General features: G+C 44.1%; 1 protein-coding gene across 5 annotated transcripts in view; it reads left to right on the top strand.

Annotated features, from left to right (window-relative positions):
• The window catches only part of nfat5b (nuclear factor of activated T cells 5b), a 60,073-nt gene extending 35,070 nt beyond the window's left edge, over nucleotides 1-25,003 (top strand). For 2 of the 5 annotated variants that reach the window (XM_021586165.2, XM_021586164.2), the window contains 13 exons: nucleotides 5,087-5,215; nucleotides 14,102-14,762; nucleotides 15,956-16,145; nucleotides 17,022-17,212; nucleotides 17,390-17,562; nucleotides 18,727-18,861; nucleotides 18,989-19,041; nucleotides 19,664-19,796; nucleotides 20,424-20,492; nucleotides 20,634-20,737; nucleotides 20,884-22,837; nucleotides 22,990-23,246; nucleotides 23,468-25,003. In XM_021586165.2, the coding sequence (XP_021441840.2) occupies nucleotides 5,158-5,215; nucleotides 14,102-14,762; nucleotides 15,956-16,145; nucleotides 17,022-17,212; nucleotides 17,390-17,562; nucleotides 18,727-18,861; nucleotides 18,989-19,041; nucleotides 19,664-19,796; nucleotides 20,424-20,492; nucleotides 20,634-20,737; nucleotides 20,884-22,837; nucleotides 22,990-23,228 (3,960 nt within the window). In that variant the 5' untranslated portion in view covers nucleotides 5,087-5,157 and the 3' untranslated portion in view covers nucleotides 23,229-23,246; nucleotides 23,468-25,003. Of the gene's footprint in view, nucleotides 1-5,086; nucleotides 5,216-6,839; nucleotides 6,962-13,447; nucleotides 13,511-14,101; nucleotides 14,763-15,955; nucleotides 16,146-17,021; nucleotides 17,213-17,389; nucleotides 17,563-18,726; nucleotides 18,862-18,988; nucleotides 19,042-19,663; nucleotides 19,797-20,423; nucleotides 20,493-20,633; nucleotides 20,738-20,883; nucleotides 22,838-22,989; nucleotides 23,247-23,467 lie in introns of those variants that run through there. The other 3 variants (XM_021586166.2, XM_021586168.2, XM_021586167.2) reach the window with 3 other exon arrangements.
• Nucleotides 25,004-25,549: the final 546 nt, after the last annotated feature.

The following is a 25,549-nucleotide window of genomic DNA, read 5'->3' on the forward strand; positions in this document are numbered from 1 at the left end:
AGAATGGAGGCAACACATGGTGTCAAGTCAATGTGTTTATTTAGCCAGTTAATGATATTGACCCTTGTTTTTCTTTTCCCCATGCGAAAGAAAAATCGTGTTTAGCGATGTGAAAAGAAAGCACTGTGCTCTGTTTGCGAGGGAGGAAACTATGCAGCAGAATAGGAATTTTCACTCTTTATAAAGTCCTGGGACTGTGGAAACACTAAAACAGGCCAGCCACTGATTCGAGAGCAGAGTACATATTTTCTGTCTGTGCGGTCTGCATTCTGTTTACTGGAAGGGCCCCGTGCAGAGTGCACATGTTCCTGCATGTGCCATCAGTGTGGCCAGGGAGGACTGGTAGAGGGACTGGTAAACGGAGTGGCAGACTCAGAGAATTGGAGAGAAAGTGTGTGTGTTTGTTCATGCCTTTCTTTTCTGAAGGGGTTACCTAACGTAGAAGCATTAAACCACACCAGATCTGCTTGTGCTGCTCCAACGTGAAGCTTGGGCGAGGAGGCGGCAGAGATTATCATTTTCAGGCCCCTCTGTGTGGGAAACTGTGTGTTCATCCAGAATGAGCAGTGCTGTGGGACTCCCGAGGCCTGTAGGCTGGTTTTCACTGCTTGCTTCCCAGGTTCGTCTGTAGTAGACAGCCAGCGGTAACAATGGGAGGGTTAAGTATCTGACACACACACCAAACCCCGGGACTCAGCTGCAAGTAATTAAAGCTGGCAGTTGGCAGAGAGTCAGGCGACTGTAATGGCCGCTGTTAGTTCATACCATAATATTTGGAAGATGAATAGGATCTGGTAGTAAACGTGTTGTCATGTTGTTGACCTAAGGCTTTCTAGCTCCCCTCCCTCTGTCCCGTTCGCCCTGAGGTGGGAGTCCGAGGGAGAAAGGCCCTCTGTCAATCCTGCTCTCTCTACTGTAATCAGTTCTGAAACGCTACTTATTGATATGCCAGGGCTTTTGCTGTGACCTGCGTCGTCTTGTTTTTTCCATTTCCATCGTTTTATCCCTGAGGTGTTACCATCTCAGGTTTGGAAGTAAAAGATGGTTTCCTTCTCTGAGAACCCTCAGCAGGCCATTAATTTGATTCTACTTTTGATATGATTGCATGGATTCATTCAGATCTGGTGTTGCAATCTCAATCATTCAAGTGAAAAGTAGCTTATTGAGCTTTTTGTCTTGTAAAATATAAAAAGGATCAGCAGGGGCTTTACTAGGACACAAAAAGCAATGGATTCAAATGATAATTGGGATAGGGAATTTGATGCTCAGTAGGACTTGTTTGTTTAGGCTGACGATGGCCCTATAGTCCCACTACGAGATATGAAGGTCTGAGGAGCGGGGTGGTGAAATGAAATAAAATGTAACTTTTCAATTCACATTACATCCTTGCTTTACCTTTCGTTGTGGCTGGCAACACCACATTCTTTGTCCGCAGCTCAAATTCAACATAAATATCACAGTAGCCACTAGCCAGTTGGCACAAACTATTCAACATTGACATACTTTTCTTCTAAAACATATTACATTGTTGAATAATGCAACCAAACCATATTACACACGTGAATAATACAACAATTCACAAACATGTATGTGCAGTCAATTAAAGGGTTTATTTCTCGTCTATAGGCTACACTCGTTACATTTTAGCTTCAAGACAAAAGCACAGAGTTGCTATAACGGCATGTTTTCATCAAGTACATTTAGCCTATCAAAGCTGTTTTCTTTGGAAGCCCATAACTGCCACACCAAAAATAATGCTTCATGATTTGTCAAAGTGCACAATTAGTCTGATCTGCAGTCTGATCAACTGGGGTCTACTGATAACAGCTGCAGGTAGCCTAGAGAAGCCTATGCGATCTGATCCCGTCTGCGTCTGGCCAGGGGAAATGTAACATGTTTTTATAGCCTACGCTATGTATTTATAGGAGGGATGTAACGGGATTCACTCGATTTTCAGATGTTTAACGTCGGTCCGCAAACCTCAAAACGATCCAAATGTAGCATTCATCCGTCAGAAAATAAATTCTAACATTGCGAATCGCCGGTTCAAATGTGTTTTTATGACATCTGATGTGTCCTCTCATTCACTGTCGAACTAGCCATATAACTGTGTTGACAGTCATTGATCTACAAGTCATTTTGCATGCCAAACAAGCCCAGGGATTATCAGTCTAGTCAAACTGCACACTGTGCCCAGCTTTGCGTGCTGACCAACGCGAGTTATGCTCCCTGTCCCTGCAGGACCATGTACATCTGTGCGGCACCTTCAGCATTCAAATGCTAAAGGCCTTGAACGATATTAGGCTTTATTATTTGAGTGACAACACATGTAATTTGCTGGATTGTTATCAATGTGCTTCCAGTAGATGTTTCATTTGTCCAGGTTCACCATCAGCAGTAGTTCTGCTTTACTTGATCAGTGCACGCTGAGTGTACAAAACATTAAGAACACCTGCTCTTTCCGTGACATAGACTGACCAGGTGACAGCTATGATCCCTTATTGATGTCACCTGTTAAATCCACTTCAGTCAGTGTAGAGAAGGGGAGGAGACAGGTTAAAGAAAGACTTAAACAGGGTATGGTAGTAGATGCCAGGCATACCAGTTTGAGTGTGTCAAGAACTGAAGCGCTGCTGGGTTTTTACACTCAACAGATTCCTGTGTGTATCAATGTTCTACCAACTGAAGGACATCCAGCCAACTTGACACAACTTTGGGATGCATTGGAGTCAACATGGGCCAGCATCCCTGTGGAACGCTTTCGACACCTTGTTGAGTCCACGCCCTGACAAATTGAGTCTGTTCTGAGGGCAAAAGGGGTGCAACTCAATATTAGGAAGGTGTTCCTAATGTTTTGTACACTCAGTGTATATGGTAATTAGATATACAGGGTAAAGTTGATCATTTCATAACAAGGAATCACTTTTGGGAGGTGCTCGGCATTACTAACACAGGAAGAGAAAAGAAGCTCGCTAAACAGTTGTGCTATATATTCATTGGGTATGTCATAGCTAATTTGTAAATGATAAATATTGATACATTACTTGCTCAAACTTAATCTGCAAAAATGACAAGTTAATTAGTAGGTGATGGGGATTTCAAAGTGGGGAGACAAGAAACATAAAGCTACATTGCCCCCCTAATCTGGTGGTAGATGCCTAGTCTCCCTTATGGCTCAGATCAGGTGCCTACACAGTACACACCATAGACATACATCACTTACAGACAGACCGGCAGATCCTGGCTCAGCGAGGCCCAACTCATGAGCTCCATCAGCAACAGGTTTTAATATAGAATGGAAAATGAATGTGTTTATGCAACATGTTACTGCATCTCAAACCATCAATTTGTTCTCTACTCAAACTGAATCGCACCAAATCATTTCAAACTAAAACGCATCGTTCATGTATTGTATCGGATCCCATGTATCTAAATACACAATAAGTCGTTGTGAAAGGGAAAGATGCACATTCCCAATTTATAGCCTAAAATGGGCCCATTTATTTGTGTACTAAGAAAATGTGAATGTGATCAAATGTGGTTTATAGTCACACTTCAGGTAGCGAGGCTACCTAGTCCTTTTTAATCCAAAGTTGGAATGAATCCATCAACACAATAGTAATGACTTGCTGTATGAGCAACCCTACATACAGTGAGCTCAGCCTTGTTTGTTTTTATCCAATCACAGTTGTCTCTTAATCTGTGTGAAGGGTTGTAATGTTTTTTAGTTTTTACATATGACTAGATTTTTTACAGTGATTTATTACTATGTCATATGCTTCAAATAGGATCCGGAGTTGGTTAGGTTAGTCTACTACCAGATCAGGAAAAGCTATAGGCCCCAGGAAAACAATTGCCCCCCACCCCACCACCACTCTGGGACCTGTGGTCTCTGAAATCCCCACACAATGTTACAAATAAAACATTTGTATGATCAACATTTGACATGTTTTAGGTGGTGGGGATGGGCTTCCATAGTTTTACATGGCTCAGTGTAGCCGGCACCTACTGCGACAATTTCAGAACGTAGCAGGCTGTTACTGTATTTTCAAGTAAAAACTGCTCTGGTATTGCCATTTATACTGTAGGAGTGTTGGCTCGATGAGACAATTCTGTTCGCACTGCCCTGCTTCAAGGGGGGGCAACTGTCGTGTCATGCGCTTCCTCCGAAGGTAACAGTTGAGACATAGAAAGTAAGCAAGTTTACATTTGAGTAATATGTGTAGCCAACGGTATGTTAGGAAAAGTCTAGTAAGTGTGAAGAGGCTCCATCTGCAGAACCATATAGTCCTATTGAATGGGGGGAGTTGGAAGGTGTGAATGTTCTGGTCGTCATCACATGTAGTGTAGCGCTTGAAGTCACCTCCCTCCACACCCGCCTTCCTCCAGTCCTCCTCAGCCCCTTTGGTTTTCAGTGTGGTGCTCATCAGCATACTAAACATGGCTCGGGGGGCATTGTGCTCTTGTTCCTCTAAATAGCTCCCTGCCATTTTTCAGGGAGGGGGCCGAGCGAGACGTCCAAGGCCCCTGGCACAGACACGTGGGGATGGGGGTTGGTAGGTGGTGGGGGCACCAGGCAGCAGCTGATAGGCCAGGCTGTGGAGACATGGCAGGAATCTGGACTGGGGCTGTATTTATCACTATGCTCTTGTTGTTATAGTACATTTATAAACTGCTAGGTCATTTTCCAGAGTGATGGCCAGGCAGGACAATGCTCTGGGCCTGGTACAGGGTCAGTGTCAACCGCCAAAGGCATGCTGTACCATGTTTACGAAGGTTATTGTTTTTCCCTGTTGAAATGTTTTCTTGATGTCTATAAGGAGAGCCTATGAGTATAGCCTATAAGTGAAAGGCATTTTACAATTTAGAAAATTGACCATCTTCCTCACATTTTGAAAAGGAGGAGCTGTAACTTTGCTGTATTTAAACTTGTCTTTTAGAATTCTGAAAGAGCTTCATGTACAGTAAATCTGCTGACTTCTTTGCAAGCTCTCTCATGCTGTGAGATTACGAACAGCCTTTCAAGTGGGACTCGACTCACCTCCTGAACCCCCCCCTCTCTCATTTCTCTTCTCTCTCTACACAGAATCAGTGTATGACCTTCTCCCCAAAGAGCTGCAACTGCCATCCTCCACTCAGCAAAACCCAGCAGCAGCCATGAGCCAGAAGAGCGGTGGAGAGGCGGTTCCTCCTCCCTCAGCTGCCCTTGACTCAGGTAAGCCCCTCCTCCTTTACCCCCTCTTCTCTTCTGCCTCCATGGTAACAGTGAGCAGTGCTGGTAATGGTTCCATCCTGTTTCCTGGAGTCAACCCTTCTTTAGGCTACCTGCAAGACCACTTCCAACTACATTAGGGGTAGGCAGCACACAGTCTGTACCTGTAGGCTTACACCTGCATGTAGAGAGTACAGCCAATAGGCAAGGAGCAGCTGCTGAAGACCGGAGTTATGAGGCCTTATTGCCCTCTCCTTTGGGCGTCCTGTGGCCCTCAGCAAACACACTGCACACAATGCCAGCCAGCCATCCCTGGGCCCTGGGGGCTTGCTCACGTCTCTGAAGACTGTGAACAGTTCTAACTGTGAGTGATGGGAACGACCTGTTCCTGTTTTTTTGTTTTGGTTTGCATTATCCCCTGGGTTTTACACAGAGATAATTATTGCAGACATGCGGAACTATGAGTACCTTTTATGTCATGATCTGTTGCTGGTTGCTATAAACCTCACAGCTCAGATGTAATCAGCTCCAGCTGCAGCCCCTTTTAGAATCCCAATCAGAGGGCTAGACTGAAAATGAGCTGTAGTAAAGCATTGCCTTGTTTTGTGCTGACACAATGATTCTATACAGGGACTGTAGGATCCAAACATCTCTTTATGACATAGGCCTACAGGTTGCAAGCAGATCAGAAAGGCCTCTTTTAATGTGCTTTAGGGTAGAAATTTTTAAAGTTTTTCCCATCAGGGCATAGGGGCTGTAACACACAATCAGAGGGGGCATTCTTGCTCTCCATAGAAATCCAACTTCATGATCCTAGCTCAACAATTGGCTATAAGGATTGCACTGTTTTCAGTGGTTGGGTTATGCCAAAACAAAGTCATGCCTACAGTCCTTGCTGGGAACACTGTGCCTTGCAGTTGGAGTCTAAGGAAACCCTCTTCATTCCATGCCGTTAGAGGACACCCCTGATTCTTTCGGGGCACACAAGACCTACAGTCCCCATCTTCTTGGGCTGTCTGAATGATCTTCAATACGGCAGTCTGTCTTTTTGGGGTCCACTAAATCATGAAAAGCTAAATGTACCCCATTAATTGACAATAGCAATTGGCTCTCAGTCTGTTATTGTACATTTCTGAAGATAAATATTATAAAAATGCAAACCATCTCTCTTTGGGACAAGTCAGAAGCCGGGTACAAAACCATTTCGGTACTGCTCACAAAATCATTGTTTGAGATCCAAAAATGTTAAGTAATTCAGTGATACCTCTTTGCAAAATTCCAGAAATATCACTAACTGTTTACTTATGTGTTTTGCAGCTATTTTGCTTAACCAGTTACTGCCACACCATTAGTTCAAGTAGTATCTTCTGACACCATGCATCAGTCTGTGTAAGGCTAAATAGTACATCTAGTACAGTACAGTACAGTACTTCCACATAAGTAATCCAGAAAATCACTGAAACTAGGTGTTTGCAACTGTAGGCCTAAATGTTAATTAACCCAATATCATATTCAAAGGAAGAGAAAAAATATAAAACAAAACAACTTTTTCTGGTTAAATTTGTCACAACCTGAACGTTCAAAATGCAATTCACTTTAGCTCTTTTTACTCTGCCCCTTACCAAAGTGCCCCGGTTTAGAGTGAGTTTCAGTAGAACCAGAAGTCTGTTGCCTTCGGACATCAGTGCTTCAATGCAGCCAATGCAGCCCTCAGACAAGGCGGGACAAACTGGCTGTAGCTGGAGGAAGGTGAAGTATTTTTCAGTTTACATGAAATTTAATTTGGGACTGTAGATTTTACTGCAAATTGGCCTTACTACTTCTGGCTATCTCTTCTTTTCACTTTTTTTGTGAACTTTATTTTGTACCCCAAATCTTTGGAATCAAGTATTGAAAAAATACTTTGACATTTCAAATGTAGGTTTCTATTGGTTCTCTGTCAAATGAGGACAACTCTTTAATTTTAGGCTGTTCAGCAGTTCAGGTTAGTTTTTTTTGGTCACACCAGACAATTTTGCCTGTCGCTTTGGCTCTTTGTTCAAGTAGTTTCTCCCGCCCCGTATCCCTGCACAGCCTTCCTCCATTTGCCACCATATATCTCTCTGCTGAAGCATCACTGCCCTGGCCTTTTTACACCTTTACTGTTCTGTGCTGTTACTGTACTTTGCAAGGCGGGTGCATGCTGGCTGTGATATTACCCTACACCCATCACCCATCCGTGGCCTGCCCTGCTACTTTTTATAGCTTGGCCTGGCTGTCACCACATCCCTGGTGCCAGTGTCCTTACTGTTTAGCTCTATACGGCTGCACACTTCCATGTTCCTGTTCCTATCCCTGTTCTTATCCCTGTCCTGCCACCGCTGCCTGTAACCTTAAGGCTTCATTACGTTTTTCCTGTTTGTCCCCTCCCCTGACCACTCTTCTTTGAGATATGGCTGAATGGAGATGCAGCATCACTCTAGGTTGACTTCAGCTGTTGTGTAGGAATGTTGGCTGTTTCTAGTCAACTCTTGCCATACAAAATTCATATTGCTTTTACTTTGCTGATTAGCTCTCCCTTTTTTTCTAATTGATGTAACATGTTATTGATTTCCATCTAGAAGTTGGAAATGGGCACGAATTATTTGTTGTCTGAGGTCAACTTTCTTCCTTGCCTTTCAGTCAGTCTATATAGTACTTATGCCAGGCCATTTAAGGGAGGTCATTTCAAGTAGTGCACTTCACAAGAGAGTCTGTTTTTCCGTTTTAAGTAGGTAATTGCAGTGGGAGTCTTTTTATAGGTGAACACCCATTAGAGAGGGAAATGACCTTATGTGACTTTTGCCCATCATTTCATTCAGTTCATCTTTAGGAATGTTTGTTCTGTTCAGACCTTACCATCCCAGCCACTCCGTCTCCTGCTTCCTCCCACCCATGCTAAAGGGTCCGAGTTTGCTTGTGCCAACTTAGCTTCTGCATGAGTTTAAAGTGGAAATGCATTTTATTTTACAAGCTCCAAAATGACACTCAGCCAGTACATTGAACAGCACCTGACCAATATCAGAATCCACACCCCTCAGCAATATATTGACAAGGGAACATACTCCACAAAGCCTTTGAAATGTTCTTCCTTTCTTTGTTTCAATAATATTCAGCAAATGCACAAAGTGAATTGTTTTGCTATTAATGAACTTAACTTGCATTTTAGCCCCAGAGGCATCGTGGTGGGTTGTGTGGCTGTCTTTCTATCAGTAGTGAAGACATTTAGTTCCAAGGGCTCTTAAACCCATCAAAATTCACCCAGGGTGTTGAGTAGGTCCGTCTAAACTTTTAGACTTCTTATTATTTTCATTTACTGCATTTACAGTTTTTTGTATTGTAACTGAGTTTTTGATGTCAGTTTTGTTTCTTTAATTCTGCATTTAAATGGTAGTGGAACACAGTGTGGGGTTAAAGGGACATTTTAAAAATATATATATATATATATATATCTACATCATATTCATAAATCTCCAGCACCACTCCAACATCGACATATGCAAGAATTGTGCATTTCTGTGTTTTGTAGTAAAACATATGAAGATATGGTTTTCCAATGACATCAACCAATTGGTAGATAATGTCTACAAATGTGTCAATTGTACAATGCACAACGATGATGTCATTGGAAACACTTATCTTCCTCCATCTTTTTTTTTTTTTTACTACAAAACATAGAAACTCACCATTTTCACATATGTTGATGTTGGGGTGGTGCTGGAGATGATGAATATCACGTTGGGGGGAAAAAGGTTTCCTTCAAGGGTTTAAGGGTAACAAAAAGCAGAACTTTGGCTAGGATGGAACATGCAATGGTCCCATAGATGGAGGCATGGGTCTTCGGTAATGCGTTTACAATAAGAGCAAATGTTCTATGTTTATTTGAAAATGTATTAAGTCTATGCTGTAATACACCTTGAATCCTATTGCCTCCATCTGCTGGGGCTGTGCAATAATCACATTGGTTTTAAGAGCATGGTGATTTGCAGCCACTTTCAGCATTTTCTGTGAAGTGGAAATTGGTAGGGTTTGTGGAAAGAATAGCCTACATATATTGAATGATACTGCTGGTACTACTATTTTATGGCCAAACCAAATCGTTTCAGTGCCTTCAGAAAGTATTCATACCCCTTGACTTATTACACATTTTGTTGTTTAGCCTGAGTTCAAAATGTATAAAAAAAAAAAAAATTCTCTCAACCATCTACACACAATACCACATTTTTTTATCCTGAAACCCCCCCCCCCCCCAGTCCTTAATGATTACAAGCATACCCATAACATGATGAAGTCACCACTATGCTAAAATATGGAGAGTGGTACTCAGTAATACTCAGTATGATTTCACTCAGTATTTGCACATTTGCACAGCTTTTCCTTCTACATTAGCAGCAGTGAAATGTCTCCACACATCAGATAGTGCCCGTGGCATTTTCCTGTAAAGATTAGAAAAAAAGGAGTAAAAAAAACAAATACAATTCCCTGTACAGATAAATAGTTAAGCAGTTAGATTGAACAACTCCTTTGTAAGATAAATGTTTTAAAATGAAACATGTATGGAAACAGGTGAATTAACAGGCACAAGCAAGCTAAAACCCACATAGTAGCAAAAACTAACTAGCAGAAATGAACAAGTTAAAAATGATTTAAACACACTTTTCTATAGGCTACTATTTACTAGTTAACACAAAATAATGTATGTCATATAAAATCAATTCACCTGACCCTTTGCAACCCTAATTGTGGCGTAACTACAATGTTGTTGATCATCCTCAGGTTTTGCCTATCACAGCCATTAAACTCTTTAACTGTTTAAATGTCACCATTGGCCTCATGGTGAAATCCCTTAGCAGTTTCCTTACTCTCCGACAACTGAGTTAGGAAGGGCACCTGTAACTTTGGTGACTGGGTGTATTGAAACACCATCCAACGTGTAATTAATAACTTCACCATGCTCAAAGGGATATTCAATGTCTGCTTTTTTAAATACTTTTTTCCCTTCTTTGCGAGCGTTGGAAAACCTCCCTGGTCTTTATGGTTGAATCTGTGTTTGAAATTCACTGCTCGACTGAGTGACCTTACAGATAATTGTATATGTGGGGTACATATTCAAAAATCATGTTTAACACGATTATTGAACACAGAGTGAGTCCATGCAACTTATTATGTGACTTGTTAAGCACATTTTTACTTCTGAAGTTATTTAGGCTTACAAAGAGGTTGAATAATTATCGACTCAAGGGATTTTTTTTTTATTTGTAAAAATGTGAAAAAAATAATTCCACTTTGACCTTATGGGGTATCGTGTGTAGGTCAGTGACAAATCTCAGGTAAGCGATTTTAAATTCAGGCTGTAACACAACAAAATGTGGAAAAAATCTACCATGTGAATACTTTCTGAAGGCACTATATAAAATGTGTTCATAATATACACCATTTTATGTATGAAGTTTTCTAGCTTCAACTGTACTTTGTTCCTCTGGATGTCTCTGTACCAAACCTCCTCAGAGTAATTATACATGAAGCCTTCAACCTTTTGTCCTCCATCTACATTTGACTATTGAATTGCAATGCATTTCGTTAACCATAGTATTATGCACAAACGGAGCAGGTGATGACTCAAAATTCAAACAAGAAATGAATCCTGAGTCAGCCATTTTGGTGGTTATAGCTGCCTATTGGCCAGCTGTCTTTTTCTTTTAGAATGGATGGGCTCCTATTGAACAGGATGTCTTCATTAGCACCTGTGGCTCAGCATTTCAAGGTTATCAGATGTACTGTGCTGTTTGCAGGTATAATAGTTTGTCAAGATCAAAAGGTTTAAAACCAGGCAATGCTTAACGAGGGCCAGTTTCCTGGACTGAGATTAAGCCTACTCCTGGATTAAAAAGAATCTCCAATGAAAGTGCTTGACGTGATGATGACCAAAGACACATTAGGCTTTAAAGAGGCTAAACAGCAACGGGTTAAAAGGTGTCTGTGATAAATGCCTCTTCCTGTGGCCAGATGCCTTTCTCCTGTGATAAATCAGACTTCCTGATTTTAAATTATTTATACCCTGGATAAAGAGATGCAGCAGTGCTCTCCTCCGTCCTCCCTGTAGGTGTCTCTGGGTTTTCTCTTCTTTAAGACCTGGCTACATTTTAAACAAACAATCAGCCAGCCTTGCTTGTTTAAACTAGAAAGCTAATGGGGGTGTGGTAGAGGGAGAGACGGAGAGGGAGATTCTATCCAACAGTTCTACTGCTCCACAGCACAGGCCAAAAACAGAGGGATTTCATTCTCTCCCGCAGCGTTTGCTGTCCTGCTGTTTATTACACGGTTGTCTTTAGTTTCATTACACTCAAAGCAGGGCAACTCATTTTTAGATGAGAAAAAAAGACATTTCCTCCCTCCTCTGGACAGACAGCAGGACATAAAAGGGCAGTTGTTTGAAATGTGTACACAACTCACGGATGGGACCATTTACTCAGGCATATTTGCCAATGTACAGTAGTCTACAGAAAGCTTTTAGGCCATATAAATAAGTCAGGAGGGAGCAGAGTAAGAGCTGTGAACCTTTACAAAGCTGGAGGGGTTTACTGGACTGGGTTTCTTTGAGGCCTTTGTTTCTCCAGTTTCTGTGAGTGTTTTTAAGTGTGGTGAGAGGGCGCTCAAAGTGGCTGCAAATCATTCACTGTGGTTCCAATCTTAGCAGGGCCTGTATGATTCTCATGTTTGTTACGCTTCCTAAAATCTGCATGAACAGCACCACATCATGAAATGTGTTTCAAAGGAAAGCTTCATATTTAGATTTTCTACTTGACAAATTTTTGTAATGAACTAATCCATCAGCATTTCAAAACCACTGTTCTGTTATGTTTATTCTTGTTTTTAAACTGATTTTCATTTGAAATGACATGATTGTGAAAATGGAACTAGTTATTTTGCAACCTAGGATCTGCATGTGGGGTCTGTGGGAGGAAGCTTACAGCTGCCATGGGGAACAAATTGCTGTCTTGCTGCCATGGGGAACAAATTGCTGTCTTGCTGGATCCCAATCTAACTAAAATAATTCCTGTCTCTTGAATAAAAAAATATAATCTATTGGATAAAATAGCTGCTCCCAACCATCTGCAATCAGGTGGAAGTTGTTTGTCTGTTCGCTAGATTGTATGGATTTCTGCAAACAGAAGCAATGTGCTGTATGTTTTGAAAGCATTCTTGTTCATCAGAGCATAAATGGATGTATGGCTTTATACATTTCTTCTGTTTATCATGGCAACTCTACAATAAGTTCAATCAGTTTAGCCACTAAAATTAATTAGAGAAAAATAAAATCCTATTAAAGCTAAATTGTGCTCCATATTGTGGCATGGTTCCTACATATGAGTGCATTTGGAATGGGCAAAGAGAGCGAGTTTGTGGGTGGAATGTAAAGTGACTGGAAATGAGTCATAGATATCTGGAATTCTTCCAATTACCAACAAAAAGCTATCTTATTTTTCAGTCATAAGCACTGTAGTTACCTTTTTTTGAATGAAGTGTAACCTAGTTGCACCGCTTTTTATTTTTTATTTGTTTTTATTAACATGTTGAATTCACAGTATCGATAAAGGTTTTACAAATTAGGATAGCTTGTCTGCCTGTCCTCTCACTCCTCTCCCTTCTCCTGCAACAGTCTTCAGGATTTCACCTCCATGCTCAGACCTTAGCCCAGGGCTAAGCCCTTAGGCCACCAAGGCTTCCATTTCTTCCATCATATCATCTCTAGTATACTGTCAAGTATTGCGTGTTTGTAATGCTTTATTTCTTACCATGGGGGTGTCATGAGCTTTCTCCAACTCCATGTTTTTGTTGCCCTTTTATGCCAGGGACAAGCCCTACACTACCCAAACAATCCAGTTTGTTTTCACAAAAGTGGAAGATGACAATCTACCATGCAGCATCTGCCATTTCACTTGCTTGAAGCTGCACTCTACTGTACCCTGCATTGAGGACCTGATAACTAGGAATGCTTTTGAAATGTATTTAACATTTGCTGCCATTTTCAACCCTCGCTAAGGTTTCCTAAGGTGTTTTTAGGAGGACTTTCAGAAAAATATAGCAGGAATAGAACGAGACCCTTGAATGACTGTTCCATTTTCACAAATACGTTTTGTTCAACGTAGTTTCTTTTTAAATTACATTTGAATGTTCAGCTCTTATTGCTCATTCGCTGTCTCGTTTTTATTCCAGGAAGTTCCCTCTGAAGCAGGGAGTGTCTGCATATAAAATGGTCTGCAGTTCTCTGCTTCATAGGTCAGAAGCTTGTTTATCTTGTCTCTGTGGCTACGCTCAGTCCCAACTAAATTGTTTGAACCTGTATGAGAAAAAGCTCCATTTGGCACGCATCATCTTACACACCAGATAATCTTCATTTTCATTTGAACATCCCTCTACATGTAGATTTCCCAGTTAATTTATGTTGATGGCAAATGCTATTCAAAATCAAGTCCCAGTGTCAGAGAATTGGATTACTGCCCGTTCTGGGGAACTATTTTTTCTTTGCAGATTGAATTAGAAACTCTCTACGTATCCATTTCAGATAATTAGATATACATGTCAGTAGATTCATGACTTTTCATTTACATCATGTCCTGTAATAGGACTCTTTCCCACTTTTTGTATTTATTTTTTTGTCAGAACACGTGTACGCACATACTCACCTACACACACACACACTCACTCATCATGATGCAATAAAAGAAAAGTGAAAATTATAATTGGATGATCAAAGAAAGCAAAAAAAAACGAGAAAACAATCATGCACAAATTTCGCTGCTTGAATGGGACTGCTAGCCAATGCTGGTTGGGATGCCTTTATTTACTGTCCAATTGTATACACTGTAGATGCCACCAACGTCTCCTCTTCTATGACCATGGGAGGCCCTCGCAGTGCTTTTCCCACCTCTTCCAGCTCCACCATGCACTCCACTACTTCAGCCACCGACCAGACCTCTGCTCATACCGGCATCGCCGCTCCAGACGAAGGTGTAAGTAGCAGAGCGGTGGCTGAGATGCTTGGAGCCGAGGGCGGGACTGGCAACAGTGGGAGTGCTGGTGGCGGCAGGGCTGGCGGCGAGAAAGGAGGAGGGTCAGGATCCCTAGGTGGAGGAGGAAGAGGGGGGGCATCCCAGGAGGCCCAGCAGCACCACCAGATGACCCCCTCCAAGCGGCGGACGGTGCTGAACATCTCGCCTCCGCCCGAAGACCTGTTTGACGACAGCCGCATGTCCTGCCAGGAGGATCAGCTCCAGGACTCCGAGCAGAGCAACAGCATCTGGATGGATGACTCCGCCTCCAACTTCAGCATCGTCAGCTCCAGCTCCTACAACGACAACACAGAGGTGCCCCGGAAGTCCCGCAAACGCACCCCCCGCCAGCGACCCGGGCCCAAGCCTGCCTCGGCCGAAGAGGCCAGCATGGACGTGTTTGATGCAGACAGTGCCAAAGGGCCTCACTTTGTGCTCTCACAGCTGGGCTCAGACAGCAAGGCCTGTACCAAAGGAAGGTGGGTGCCCCTGGATCTCTTTTACAGTGAAATTAGCCCATGTGGAAATCTATCTAGCCTACCATTTACTTCCTTTTAGTCTGCAGAGGTAACTTTCCTGTTCTTTTACATCTTTGAGATGGCTCTATGGACTTTATGGTTAAGTTTCAGTTCTCAGTTTGAATCTTGTCTGGAGCACAGAATGGAAATACATTAAGAAAAGTTAAATGTCAGAAAGTGATTAATTAATTGAAAAACACTGATCGACTTGAAATTAGCAGTGGCCATTTACAACTACTATTGAATGAACATCTCAACAGAACTGTTCATTCTTTATCTTGCCTGATTTTGAAGAGGTTTATCTAAATTTGCTCCATACTTATTCCCATTGTTAAGAGGTGTAAAACCACTATACCACAAGCGGAAATCGTACCAAACCACTGGCTGAACATTTGTCTGTGCTTGAAGAAGAGCTGGCAGATCAGAGGCTAGGGAGGGGCAGGATACCACCGCACCAACAATGGTCAGCCATGGTGAATCACACTGAGCCTCTTTAAAAAGCGCTGAGAAAGCAGAGCAGATTAAATATACCGATAAATCTGAATCCCCGAAGAGGTTCTGATGGACCCTGCTTAGTAGTGGGCCTCCAAACTCTGCATTGCTCACTAGTGTCACTGGGAAACCATGGCAGCTATTTGGGGATCCCTCACTCGTCCCCTGCTGCTCTCTAGTTCCAAATACCCCCTATGCTCCACCATACACACATACTGACTCTCTCACTCACACACACACACACACACAGATATTTGCTGGTGGGTTCACAGCTTGGCTGGAACTTTGATAGTAAGTGGATGGTCTCCAAGTCCTGTCAAGTTCTCTTCCACTGAGAGGAAGCTTGGTGCCAACAGTGGAGCTAATCTTCCCTCCCCTTACATAAACGAACACAAGGTGGAGCGGAGAGGAGGCGTGGGGGGTGAGGGTTGCTGCCACTGTCACCCAACGCCAGGTTGTGCGGCCCTCAGTCCCCATTGATTACAAGGACACAGGCAGGGTTAGGGTTAGCAGGGGACAGTGCTGTGAATGAGTGAAAGGAAACAATCCCCTGCATTAAATATAAGCACGCGTATTGTAGTCAATGTTAGTGTTGCATGTTTCAATGTAGGTTGTTTAGGAGTTGTTGGGCTTACACAGTACCTAACCAGTCTGTCTTGCAGTTCGGCAGATGGCTCCCAAACAACCCATCAGAAAGGTGGGACCCTAGCGAGCCAGTTCCCTCAGAAGAGTGAGGGCAAGGAGCTGAAGATCCTGATCCAGCCTGAGACCCAGCACAGAGCCCGCTACCTGACTGAGGGCAGCAGGGGGTCAGTGAAGGACCGCACTCAGCAGGGCTTCCCCACCCTAAAGGTACACCTTAAACCAGCATCAGGACCAGGCTGTGGCCTCTAGGGCTTTTGTGGACGGTCAGTGCCCCATACACGGGTCACTGTTTTGACTCTACCCCTTTATCTGTCCTTCATCAAATGCCACCATCAACCTGCTCCATACTCATTGTTACAGAACACCTCTACATTGGGTTAACATGCTTAAGTCAGCCTGTGACAGTCACTGAATCACTATGTAGAAACTTGTGTAAGAAGTGATGCAATGCATCAACCCCACGGTATTTTCTTTTTATGAAATAAGGTTTTCTAGCTAGATGTTCCAACGCACCTTGGAAGGCAGCACTCGGGTGGTAGAGCATGGCGCTTGCAACGCCAGGATAGTGGGTTACATTCCCAGAAATGAATGACTAAATCCCTTTGGATAAATGTGCCTGCTAAATGCAATATATTAAATAACCTACATAAAAACAACAGATTTTCCTGTCCACCGAGAAAAGAGGTAACTATCATTATTCTCTTGGAAGTGATTACAACAGCAAATCGTGACTTTATTTGCATTTCTTTGTCATATCTCTGTATCAACAAATGCTATTCACAATGTATTGCATATTTCAGATGTTTTACTCTCAAAGTAGACAGCAAAACCGGCAGTTGTGCAGGGACAGTTGTGTTGTCATGGAATTACCATCTTGCTAAGCAGAAAGCTGGCACTGTCTTTCACGTAGTCACTTTTGTACGTTATTTCACCTGCACCCTTTTGGCTCTTGTGAAAACTATCACTTGCACAATACATTGAACGCTCAATTCTCTAGTGACTTACAAAAATAGGTAGAGTTGACTTTGGCGCAGCTGTGTTATTTTCTGATCTGAGTGTTCTTTGTTTCCTTCTTGTCCTCAGCTGGAGGGTGTGAATGAGGCAGTGGTGCTGCAGGTGTTTGTGGGTAATGACGCTGGGCGTGTAAAGCCACATGGGTTCTACCAGGCCTGCAGGGTGACGGGGCGCAACACCACAGCCTGCAAGGAGGTGGACATCGAGGGCACCACTGTCATTGAAGTGTCCCTGGACCCCAGCAATAATATGTCCCTGGCGTATGTATCTGCTTATTGCCATAGCTGTTGCAATTCTGTAAAATCACATATACTGGAGACTGCTCCTCTTAGTCATCCTCCAATGGGAGTGTGTTGGGGGCTGTTGCAGCCGCTGGGGCCTTGGTCAGCAGGCCTGCCTTCCAGTCTAATAGCTGTGATGTGTGTGTGTCTCTGCAGGGTGGACTGCGTGGGGATCCTAAAGCTGCGTAACGCTGATGTGGAAGCTCGTATCGGGGTGGCCGGCTCCAAAAAGAAGAGCACGCGTGCCAGGCTGGTGTTTCGGGTCAACATCCCCAGGTCGGATGGCTCTGTGCTCACGTTACAGACACCATCGTCCCCCATCCTGTGCAGTGAGTGGCTTTAGGTTATTTGTAGCTTTTGCTCACCGGAGTTCTCTCAGTAACTCTGTTGAGCTGAGAGGTGACGCACGTCACCAGGGGATTAGGGGGAGGGATAATAAGTTCATTCAGGGGGTTGGTGGACAGGAGGAAACTGAAGAGGAGCTTGGGGCAGGACAAGGACAAGGATGTCAATAATGAAGTCTTCATTGGGAGCCGTTACTGTCAAAATTCGACTGGATAGCCTTATGAGCATTTGTAATATAGGTTTGTTTTATTGTTTTCATCTCGTTTTTAAGTTTTAAGCTGAAGACTTGGACACTTTGAAGAGTTGATTCAGTCTAGAAGTTTCATTTCTAATGCGTTATGTATGCTTAGCAGATAATTTTCTAATTCAAGTACATTTTCAGAGACCATGTATATAGACTCTCTTCAGCTTCACGTGTTCCTCCCGTTGTGGGCACAGGGTGTGGCTGTGAGTGGCAAAAACAGGAAAGACTGCTCTGGGGTATAAGAAATTCTATTTGTCGGTGGTTTTAGAAGCAGAACTCCAAAAAAGACGAGGGAGAGAAAGAAAGGGGGAAGAAAGAGGTGTGGACTTCTATTGTTTACAATGCCAGAGTGCAATCCGTCCAAGCGAAAATCTGGCCAGAAAATATAAAACCTAAATCTCCAGTGGCGTCTGTCTGTCTGTGTGTGTTGTGCTGTGGAGTGGGGTGGTGAGAGTGAGGAAGGCCTGTGAAAACTGGGGAGGGAGGAGGAGTGGGAGGAGTCAGCTTGTTGTTTATAGAAACTTGGGCATTTCTATTTGCCTGTGAGAAAGGGGGACTGCAAAGACAGTGTCAAGTTTACCTATATTCCAGTCATTTTACTGTCTGGTTAAGGATCATATACTGTAAAATAACAATCACATGCACCCCATTTTTTTTAAACGCCAGCTCAGCTCACATTTTTCCTGGCAAAGCAATTAAGCACAATTACTATTTCACAAGATTACACGTGTGCCTTCCAAGAAATCACAAGGTACTCTTGAGCAATTGGTTTAAGCTTTTCTGTCAGCTTCCCCTGGTTCCTCTGAGAAGGCCAGCAGTTCTGTACTCGTGACAGAATATTGGTTAAAGAAGCTAGGTCAAGCAGAACTCCGAGCCTGACGGTCTGTTGGTGTCCTGTCTACAGCCCAGCCTGCAGGGGTGCCTGAGATTCTGAAGAAGTCCCTCCATAGTTGCTCGGCGAGGGGGGATGAGGAGGTCTTCATCATTGGGAAGAACTTCCTCAAAGACACCAAGGTCATATTCCAGGAAAATGTGTCAGGTAGGCAGGCCTACACAACCTATTATTGTCTGAAATCCATGTCTATGGATAATGAATAATGAAAAACATTTATATTTATTCTTTGACCTACCATACTAATGAAACCGTTCATTGTTTTCCCCCTAAGATGAGAAGTGTTGGAAGGCAGAGGCTGAAATTGACATGGAGCTGTTTCACCAGGTAAATAAGCTTATTCTCTGCTTATTGTGGTCCTAGAATGATTCATGCTAATGATTTAACGGGGTGATTAGATAACGACGGCCATTTGGGATTTGTAGGTTCAGATGTAATCATCTTAAATTGCTAATCACTCAGGGAGGTGAATGGCCTCATTGTTTTGTCACCTAATTACTGAGAGCCACGGTGGCAAGTGTGTCTCAACAGTCCTGCATAAACCTTTGCCCTTGGGAGCCAGAGGGTCAGAGCTTCGTTAGCTAAGCCTCAATCAGTTGTCTGAGCCCTGAGGTATTAGATGTCTTTCACATGTTATTCACAATTTGTAACCAGGCAAACTATGTAAATCACCGCCACACCTTTTACTAGTCAGCAGCGTTAGAAAGGTGATGCGTGTTTGAACTAGTTAGTGACGTACGGAGTCTCCAGTTCATCGTCTGTGCCAGGATTATATCCGTTGTGGCTATGTCTCTCTTTCAACTCTACATTGTGCTGACATTGCTTGCACATGTTTTAGACGGGATGGTGACACGTTTATCACATGACTTGATGTATGTAATTATAAGACTGGGGCTACTGTACAGTTTTGTTTGCTAAGTGGATTTGTCTGTTATGCCTTTCCCCTCAGAATCACTTGATTGTAAAGGTTCCGCCATACCAGAACCCAGCCATCGTGTCTGCGGTGTGTGTGGGGATCTACGTGGTGACCAATGCTGGCCGATCCCACGACGTGCAGCCTTTTACATACACTCCAGAACCAGGTCTGTGATAAGTCCAAGTCCATGTTATTTTTTTTTACACCTCCTGCGCCACATTAGGACCAAAACAACATTTCCTCAGAGCGTGTCTTCAGCCAGTGTAAATTACAACCATTACTCTACCACCACTACTGGATTAGGTGGATATATCCTCTAGCCTGCTCTAAATTTACCATTTCAGTCCTTGGTACAGGAAGCCATGTCCACTCGAAAACAGGGAGGGTATTTGTCTCCTCCTTTTTCTCTCACATCACTTCCAGTCGTTAAAAACGTCCTTTGGGCACTGTGGCACGAACTATCAATGAGCGAGCAGGAAGTGACAGAGAAAGGAACTAAAACAATGAAACAAAACATGGAAGTGTAGATGATCCATCTAAAATAAAAATACCCTTCTAAATACAGTATGTACTAAACATGATACTGCCCAATAGAGCAGCGCCCTATACAAAACAGTCAAGTCATACAGATTTATTTCTTATTGTTTTTCACTCTATACAGTAACATTTCATATACAATTTTTGGATATGAAAACCTGACATGCAGTCGATGGAGAATGAGACTGGGTATGAAGAATAAGGTCATCTGATTTGCATGTCCATAACTCAACCTACTTATCTGTGTACATCTCAGTGGACATATCTGTGAAGAAAGAAGTTCCATCTCCAGGCAAGCCCTGCCCTTTTGATCAACGGATGAAAGGTATAGTATATCTCTACCATGCTGTATCGTGTGTTCTTGTTTGTAATGCATAGGTGTGTGTGGAGGGGGGGTGTCAATGTACTTCTGTATCTTGGCTTTCAGTATGACAAAATTTTAACATTGTCATTCACGCACCTACAGTAATTGATGGTGCCTTGATGCCCCCAATGTTGCCTCTTGTGAAGAGAGAAGAGGTCACTCCAATGGAGGTCTCCAGCAACCTCCCTTCTGCTGGCATTTTCAAGGTAAAAGCTCTACAAATGCATTCCCAGCCTTGGCTGTGATAATGCCTCATTAAATGGTAGAATCATATCCATATGAACCATATTGATCTTTCTCCCAATATATATAAAAAAAACTAGCAGGTGTCATCTGTTTTTTGTATTCTCAGCGAACCCCCGATGTCATGTGTTCGGTCCAGCAGACGCTGGACATGAGTTCCAACCTTCCCCCCAACAACAGCCCGTTCTCCAACTCCTTGCCGCGGTCTGCCAGTGACCCTGATGAATCCCAAACAGCAGTCTTCAACAGTGCAGAGGCCCTGAGCACCATACAGAAGCAGGATATCGCTCCCACCAACTCCTTCCCCGTGCCTGCAGACTCTCTACTCCAACCTGGGCCTCAGCAGTTCCTCCTGGAGCCCAGAGAGGGGCTGGGGCAGGACAGGGCCGGCAACAACGCTGGGGCGGTAGGGAGGCTCAGTCAACAAGTGGAGGCTCCTCAACCTGTCCCCCAGCAACACCAGCTGCCCATATTCCCCCCAGACGAGGTGGCCCAACTGGAACAAGCAGTGAGACAACTGCAGGCCAAAGGGTACTGCAGCCAGCAGCAACAGCGACAACAGCAACAGATTCAGCAGCAACAAATTCAGCAGCAACAACAGCAGCAACAAATTCAGCAACAACAGCAGCAACAAATTCAGCAACAACAGCAGCAACAAATTCAGCAACAGCAACTACAGCAACAACAGATTCAACAACAACAAATTCAGCAACAACAGCAAATTCAACAGCAACAAATTCAACAGCAACAAATTCAACACCAGCAGCAGCAACAGCAAGTGTTGGAGAACCTGCAGCAGCAGCTGTTTCAGTCACAGATGCCCATGCAATGTGGCATATTCCAGGGCGGTTCTCGAGGTGAGAACACTGAACAGCAGGGTTCCCAGCAGGGCATGGTGCAGAACCATGGTTCCCTCTTTCAGCAGGCCCAACAACAGCAGCAGCAACAACAACAACAACAGAAACAGCAGCAGCAAGCAGCACTCTTTCAGCAAGCCAATGAGATCCTCTCCATTCAGACCAACTTCCTCCATCAGACCCCTTCTCATCCCTCTCCACCCCTCTTTCATAACCCCAGCCCCCTGGCTGAGGCACAGGACCCACAGGGGGCACTGTTCCACACTCAGAAGGCCTCTCCCACCCAGGAGCAGGTCCAGGCAACCCTCTTCCAGAACACCCTGACAGTGTTGAGTAGGACCAGCCTCTCCCCAGAGCAGCCCCCCTCTCCCGCCAACCTGTTCCTCCCCCAGAGTACCCTGCCCGGGCAGCTCTCCGCTAGCGGTAGCCAGCAGCAGCAGCTGGCTTTCCTCAGTGCCCTGCAGACCTCTGCCACTGAGCCCCAGTCAGTGTTCCAGGCTCAGACCCAGCTTTCCCCCATCCAGCAGGGAACTCCCATGGAGCAGCAGCAGCCATCCCAGCCTCAGCCCCAGCCTCAGCCACCTCAGCAGAACTCCATGTTTCAGAACATCTCCCCTCATCCACCTGCAAACACTCTCTCTCAGACCCAGCAGCAGCAGGCCAGCCTACTGTTTTGCAGCAACCCCCTCTCCACTCCAGAGCAGGTCCCCAGTCTGCTGTTCAGCGGCCAGGGCCAGATGCCCCCCATGAGCAGCAGCAGCCTGAACTCTCAGGAGCCCCAAAACCCCTCGATGCTGTTCTCTCAGGCCAGCATGGTGACGGTTAGCCAACAGGAATCCTCTGAGCCCATGGCCTTCCAGGACCAGAGCCAGGTGGTGGGGAACCCCTCAGAGCCTCGCCAGCAGGGCCTGTTCCAAGAGCAGCAGCCCATGCAACTGATCACCAGCTCCAACAACGGCCCAGAGCAGCCCGTCTCCCTCTTCATGCCCCAATCCAACATGGCTGCCCTGCAGGGTTGCATGGCTGCCCAGGAGCTCCCGCAGACAGGCATCTTCAGCACCCAGAATGGGGTGGCAGGCCTGCAGACCACCACCTCCTCCCCTGTGCAGCAGCCAGGGTCTCTGTTCCAGACAGCAGTCAGTGGGACCCTCAACCAGCCCAGCGAGGTCCAGCAGCCAGGCCTCTTCCTCTTTGGGATTCAGAATGGTAAGGATTCATGATTAAGATTTCTGTTCTTTTATCAAATGTCAGCTTTTTTAATATGCTCCAGATAACAGTATGCCATTGTTTGGTTTTCGATAACATTTAACATTTCATGTGGCATGTAGTCAGTGACTACCCCTTTCTTCCCCATACAGAGTGTGGCCAGCTGATAACCTCTCCTGGAACCACTCTGTCTGATCAGATCATTGCCATCAGTCAGTCTGGTCAGAACCAGAGAGAGAGCGAGGCCCAGATCCAGTCACTGCTCAACCAGTCCATGTCTGAGTCAGGGAGCATACAGAACAGCATGACCGCCTCCCAGAACATGGAGAAGATAGATGACCTGCTTGTTAGCCTGCAGGAGCAGGGCAACAACCTCACTCGCTCCTACTAGGCCTGCTATAGGTTTTAGGTGAATGCTCATCTCTATATAAACATTTTAAAAGTTTGGTTTGCCAATGTGTTTAAAACGGTTGCACTTTTGTTGTTCAGTTTAAACGTTTTGATGGTATCTCAGAAAGCAGGATTAACCATTTTTAATTCTAGTTCAAATTTTAATCACTGACTACTGTTTACATGCTGTCTTGTGAAGAGAGAAGAGGTCTTTAAACATGTAATTGCCCCTCCCTTTAGGAGCCCCGAAGACCCCCAGTGTGGACCCCCATTACAGATGGCAGAAGACCCCGTGTGGACCCCCATTACAGATGGCAGAAGAATGGAAACAAATTCAACAGTGGGCTCCTGTCCAAACTCCAAGTTACATGTAAGCCTCAGCGGCCTTCTTCTCCAAGGACAGTCTTCATCATGTGTAGATGCTCCACAGTGGCGCCGAGCGGGGTACCAGTCCTCCACTGCATCTAAACCTGGGCCTCAAAATAGGACATAGGTTGTAGTCACCCCACAACTGCAGTGTGGTCAATGTATCTCACAGCTAGTCGCCTCCAGCTGTTATTGAAACATGACACTTTGAAATGTTTGGCTAACTCATCAGTTCTCAGAGCAGCACTTTGCGGTGTGGTTTTATAAGGATGGTGGTGGAAGCTAGCGCAGCATTCTGTCTTCTCCAGGACCAGAGTGTGGGCTCACAATTGTTTATAACGCATTGTTGTCCTTTTTATACGATATTAAAAGTATTTTAGGAAATAGCAAAAGAAAATATACAATTTGTGAAAAACAAACCTTTGTAAGATATTTTGACATTAGTTCTTTCAGCACTTTACGATGCTTTCCTTTTGTGACCATTTCCTCATTAAGTTGGCCCATGCATTTACTCGTCAGCTATTTATCTCTCCTGCTGTTTACTGGATGTACAGCTCGACTTCTTTATTACTCCTGCATGTGTGTTGAGTTATGGCTCTAGTTTTTTATTGCTCCTTTCATGAAACACCAGTTTATCATATTGGCAGCATTCTTCCCATTACCCATTCCTGGGAATAACTCCAAGTATTTGAGTATTACACCATGGATTTCTTTCCCTGATTAGACTCTGGAGTACGAGAGATGCTCTAGATTAGGGTCAATGTGGATCAAGAAAAAGAAAAAGAATCCAGCCTTTAAATCATTCATTTCCAGTCTACATAATTAAATAATAGGCCTACAGTTTGAATAAATCAGAACCATATATGCGTACCATATACCAGTGCGCACGGTTGTCTGATTGATGTAATTAAAGAGTATATTGTTATTTGTATCATCTTATGGCAAGTGTAGATAATGTGTTGTTTTGTAGTGATGTCTCCATGGCAGATGTTTGTATTAGCTCACGTCGGGCACGCACGAACTAGACTTATCTATAGATCAGAGAGGAGTTTTCCGTATGTTTGTCTTACTGTAAAACAGCAACTCTCTTGCCTACAGTGGGCCACCCCAGGACCTGAGTCAAGGCCTCAGGTCACACCCTCCTTTTTCGTCTTCATGAATGGCCAGTTGTATGGCTCATATTGATTGGTGTGTTCATATTTGTCGTTTGAGACTAGCCATGTTTTGACAGGGAGAAAATGGTGAAAGTGACTGGAGCAGTTATTTGTTTTGCCTTGACCCTGAATGGTGGTTTGTAGTTGGATTATTAGTGTCAGGCGTGATATACAGATGTAGGATCTTAATTTGATCACTCTTTTGTTCCTGAGAATTTTCCTGCACCTCAAGAAATACAAACTTGTAGTTTTTCTTATATATATATATATATATATATATATATATATATATATATATATATATATATATATATATTTTGTACTTTTTACCCCCAATTTCGTGATATCCAATTGGTAGTTGGTCTTGTACCATCGCTGCAACTCCTGTACGAACTCGGGAGGTGGTCGAGAGCCATGCGTCCTCCGAAACTTGACCCTGCCAAGCCGCACTGCTTCTTGACACACTGAGCGCTTGACCCGGAAGCCAGCCGCACCAATGTGTCGGAGGACACACTGTACAGCTGGCGACCAAAGTCAGCGGGCATGCGCCCGGCCCGCCACAAGGAGTCGCTAGAGCGCGATGGGACAAGGACATTGTGCACCGCATCATGGGTCTCCCAGTCATGGCCAGCTGTGACACAGCCTGGGTTCGAACCCGGGTCTGTAGTGACACCTCAAGCGCTGCAATGCTGCGCCTCTCGGGAGGCATGTGTATTTGAGTTTTGAAAAGGTTTCTAAAGTTTGTATTTTCGACTTTGACATTTTAGACTTGATTTACCCTAAAGAAAAATGCATCAACCCC

This window comes from Oncorhynchus mykiss, chromosome 26, assembly GCF_013265735.2.
Source record: "Oncorhynchus mykiss isolate Arlee chromosome 26, USDA_OmykA_1.1, whole genome shotgun sequence".
Lineage (NCBI taxonomy): Eukaryota > Metazoa > Chordata > Actinopteri > Salmoniformes > Salmonidae > Oncorhynchus > Oncorhynchus mykiss.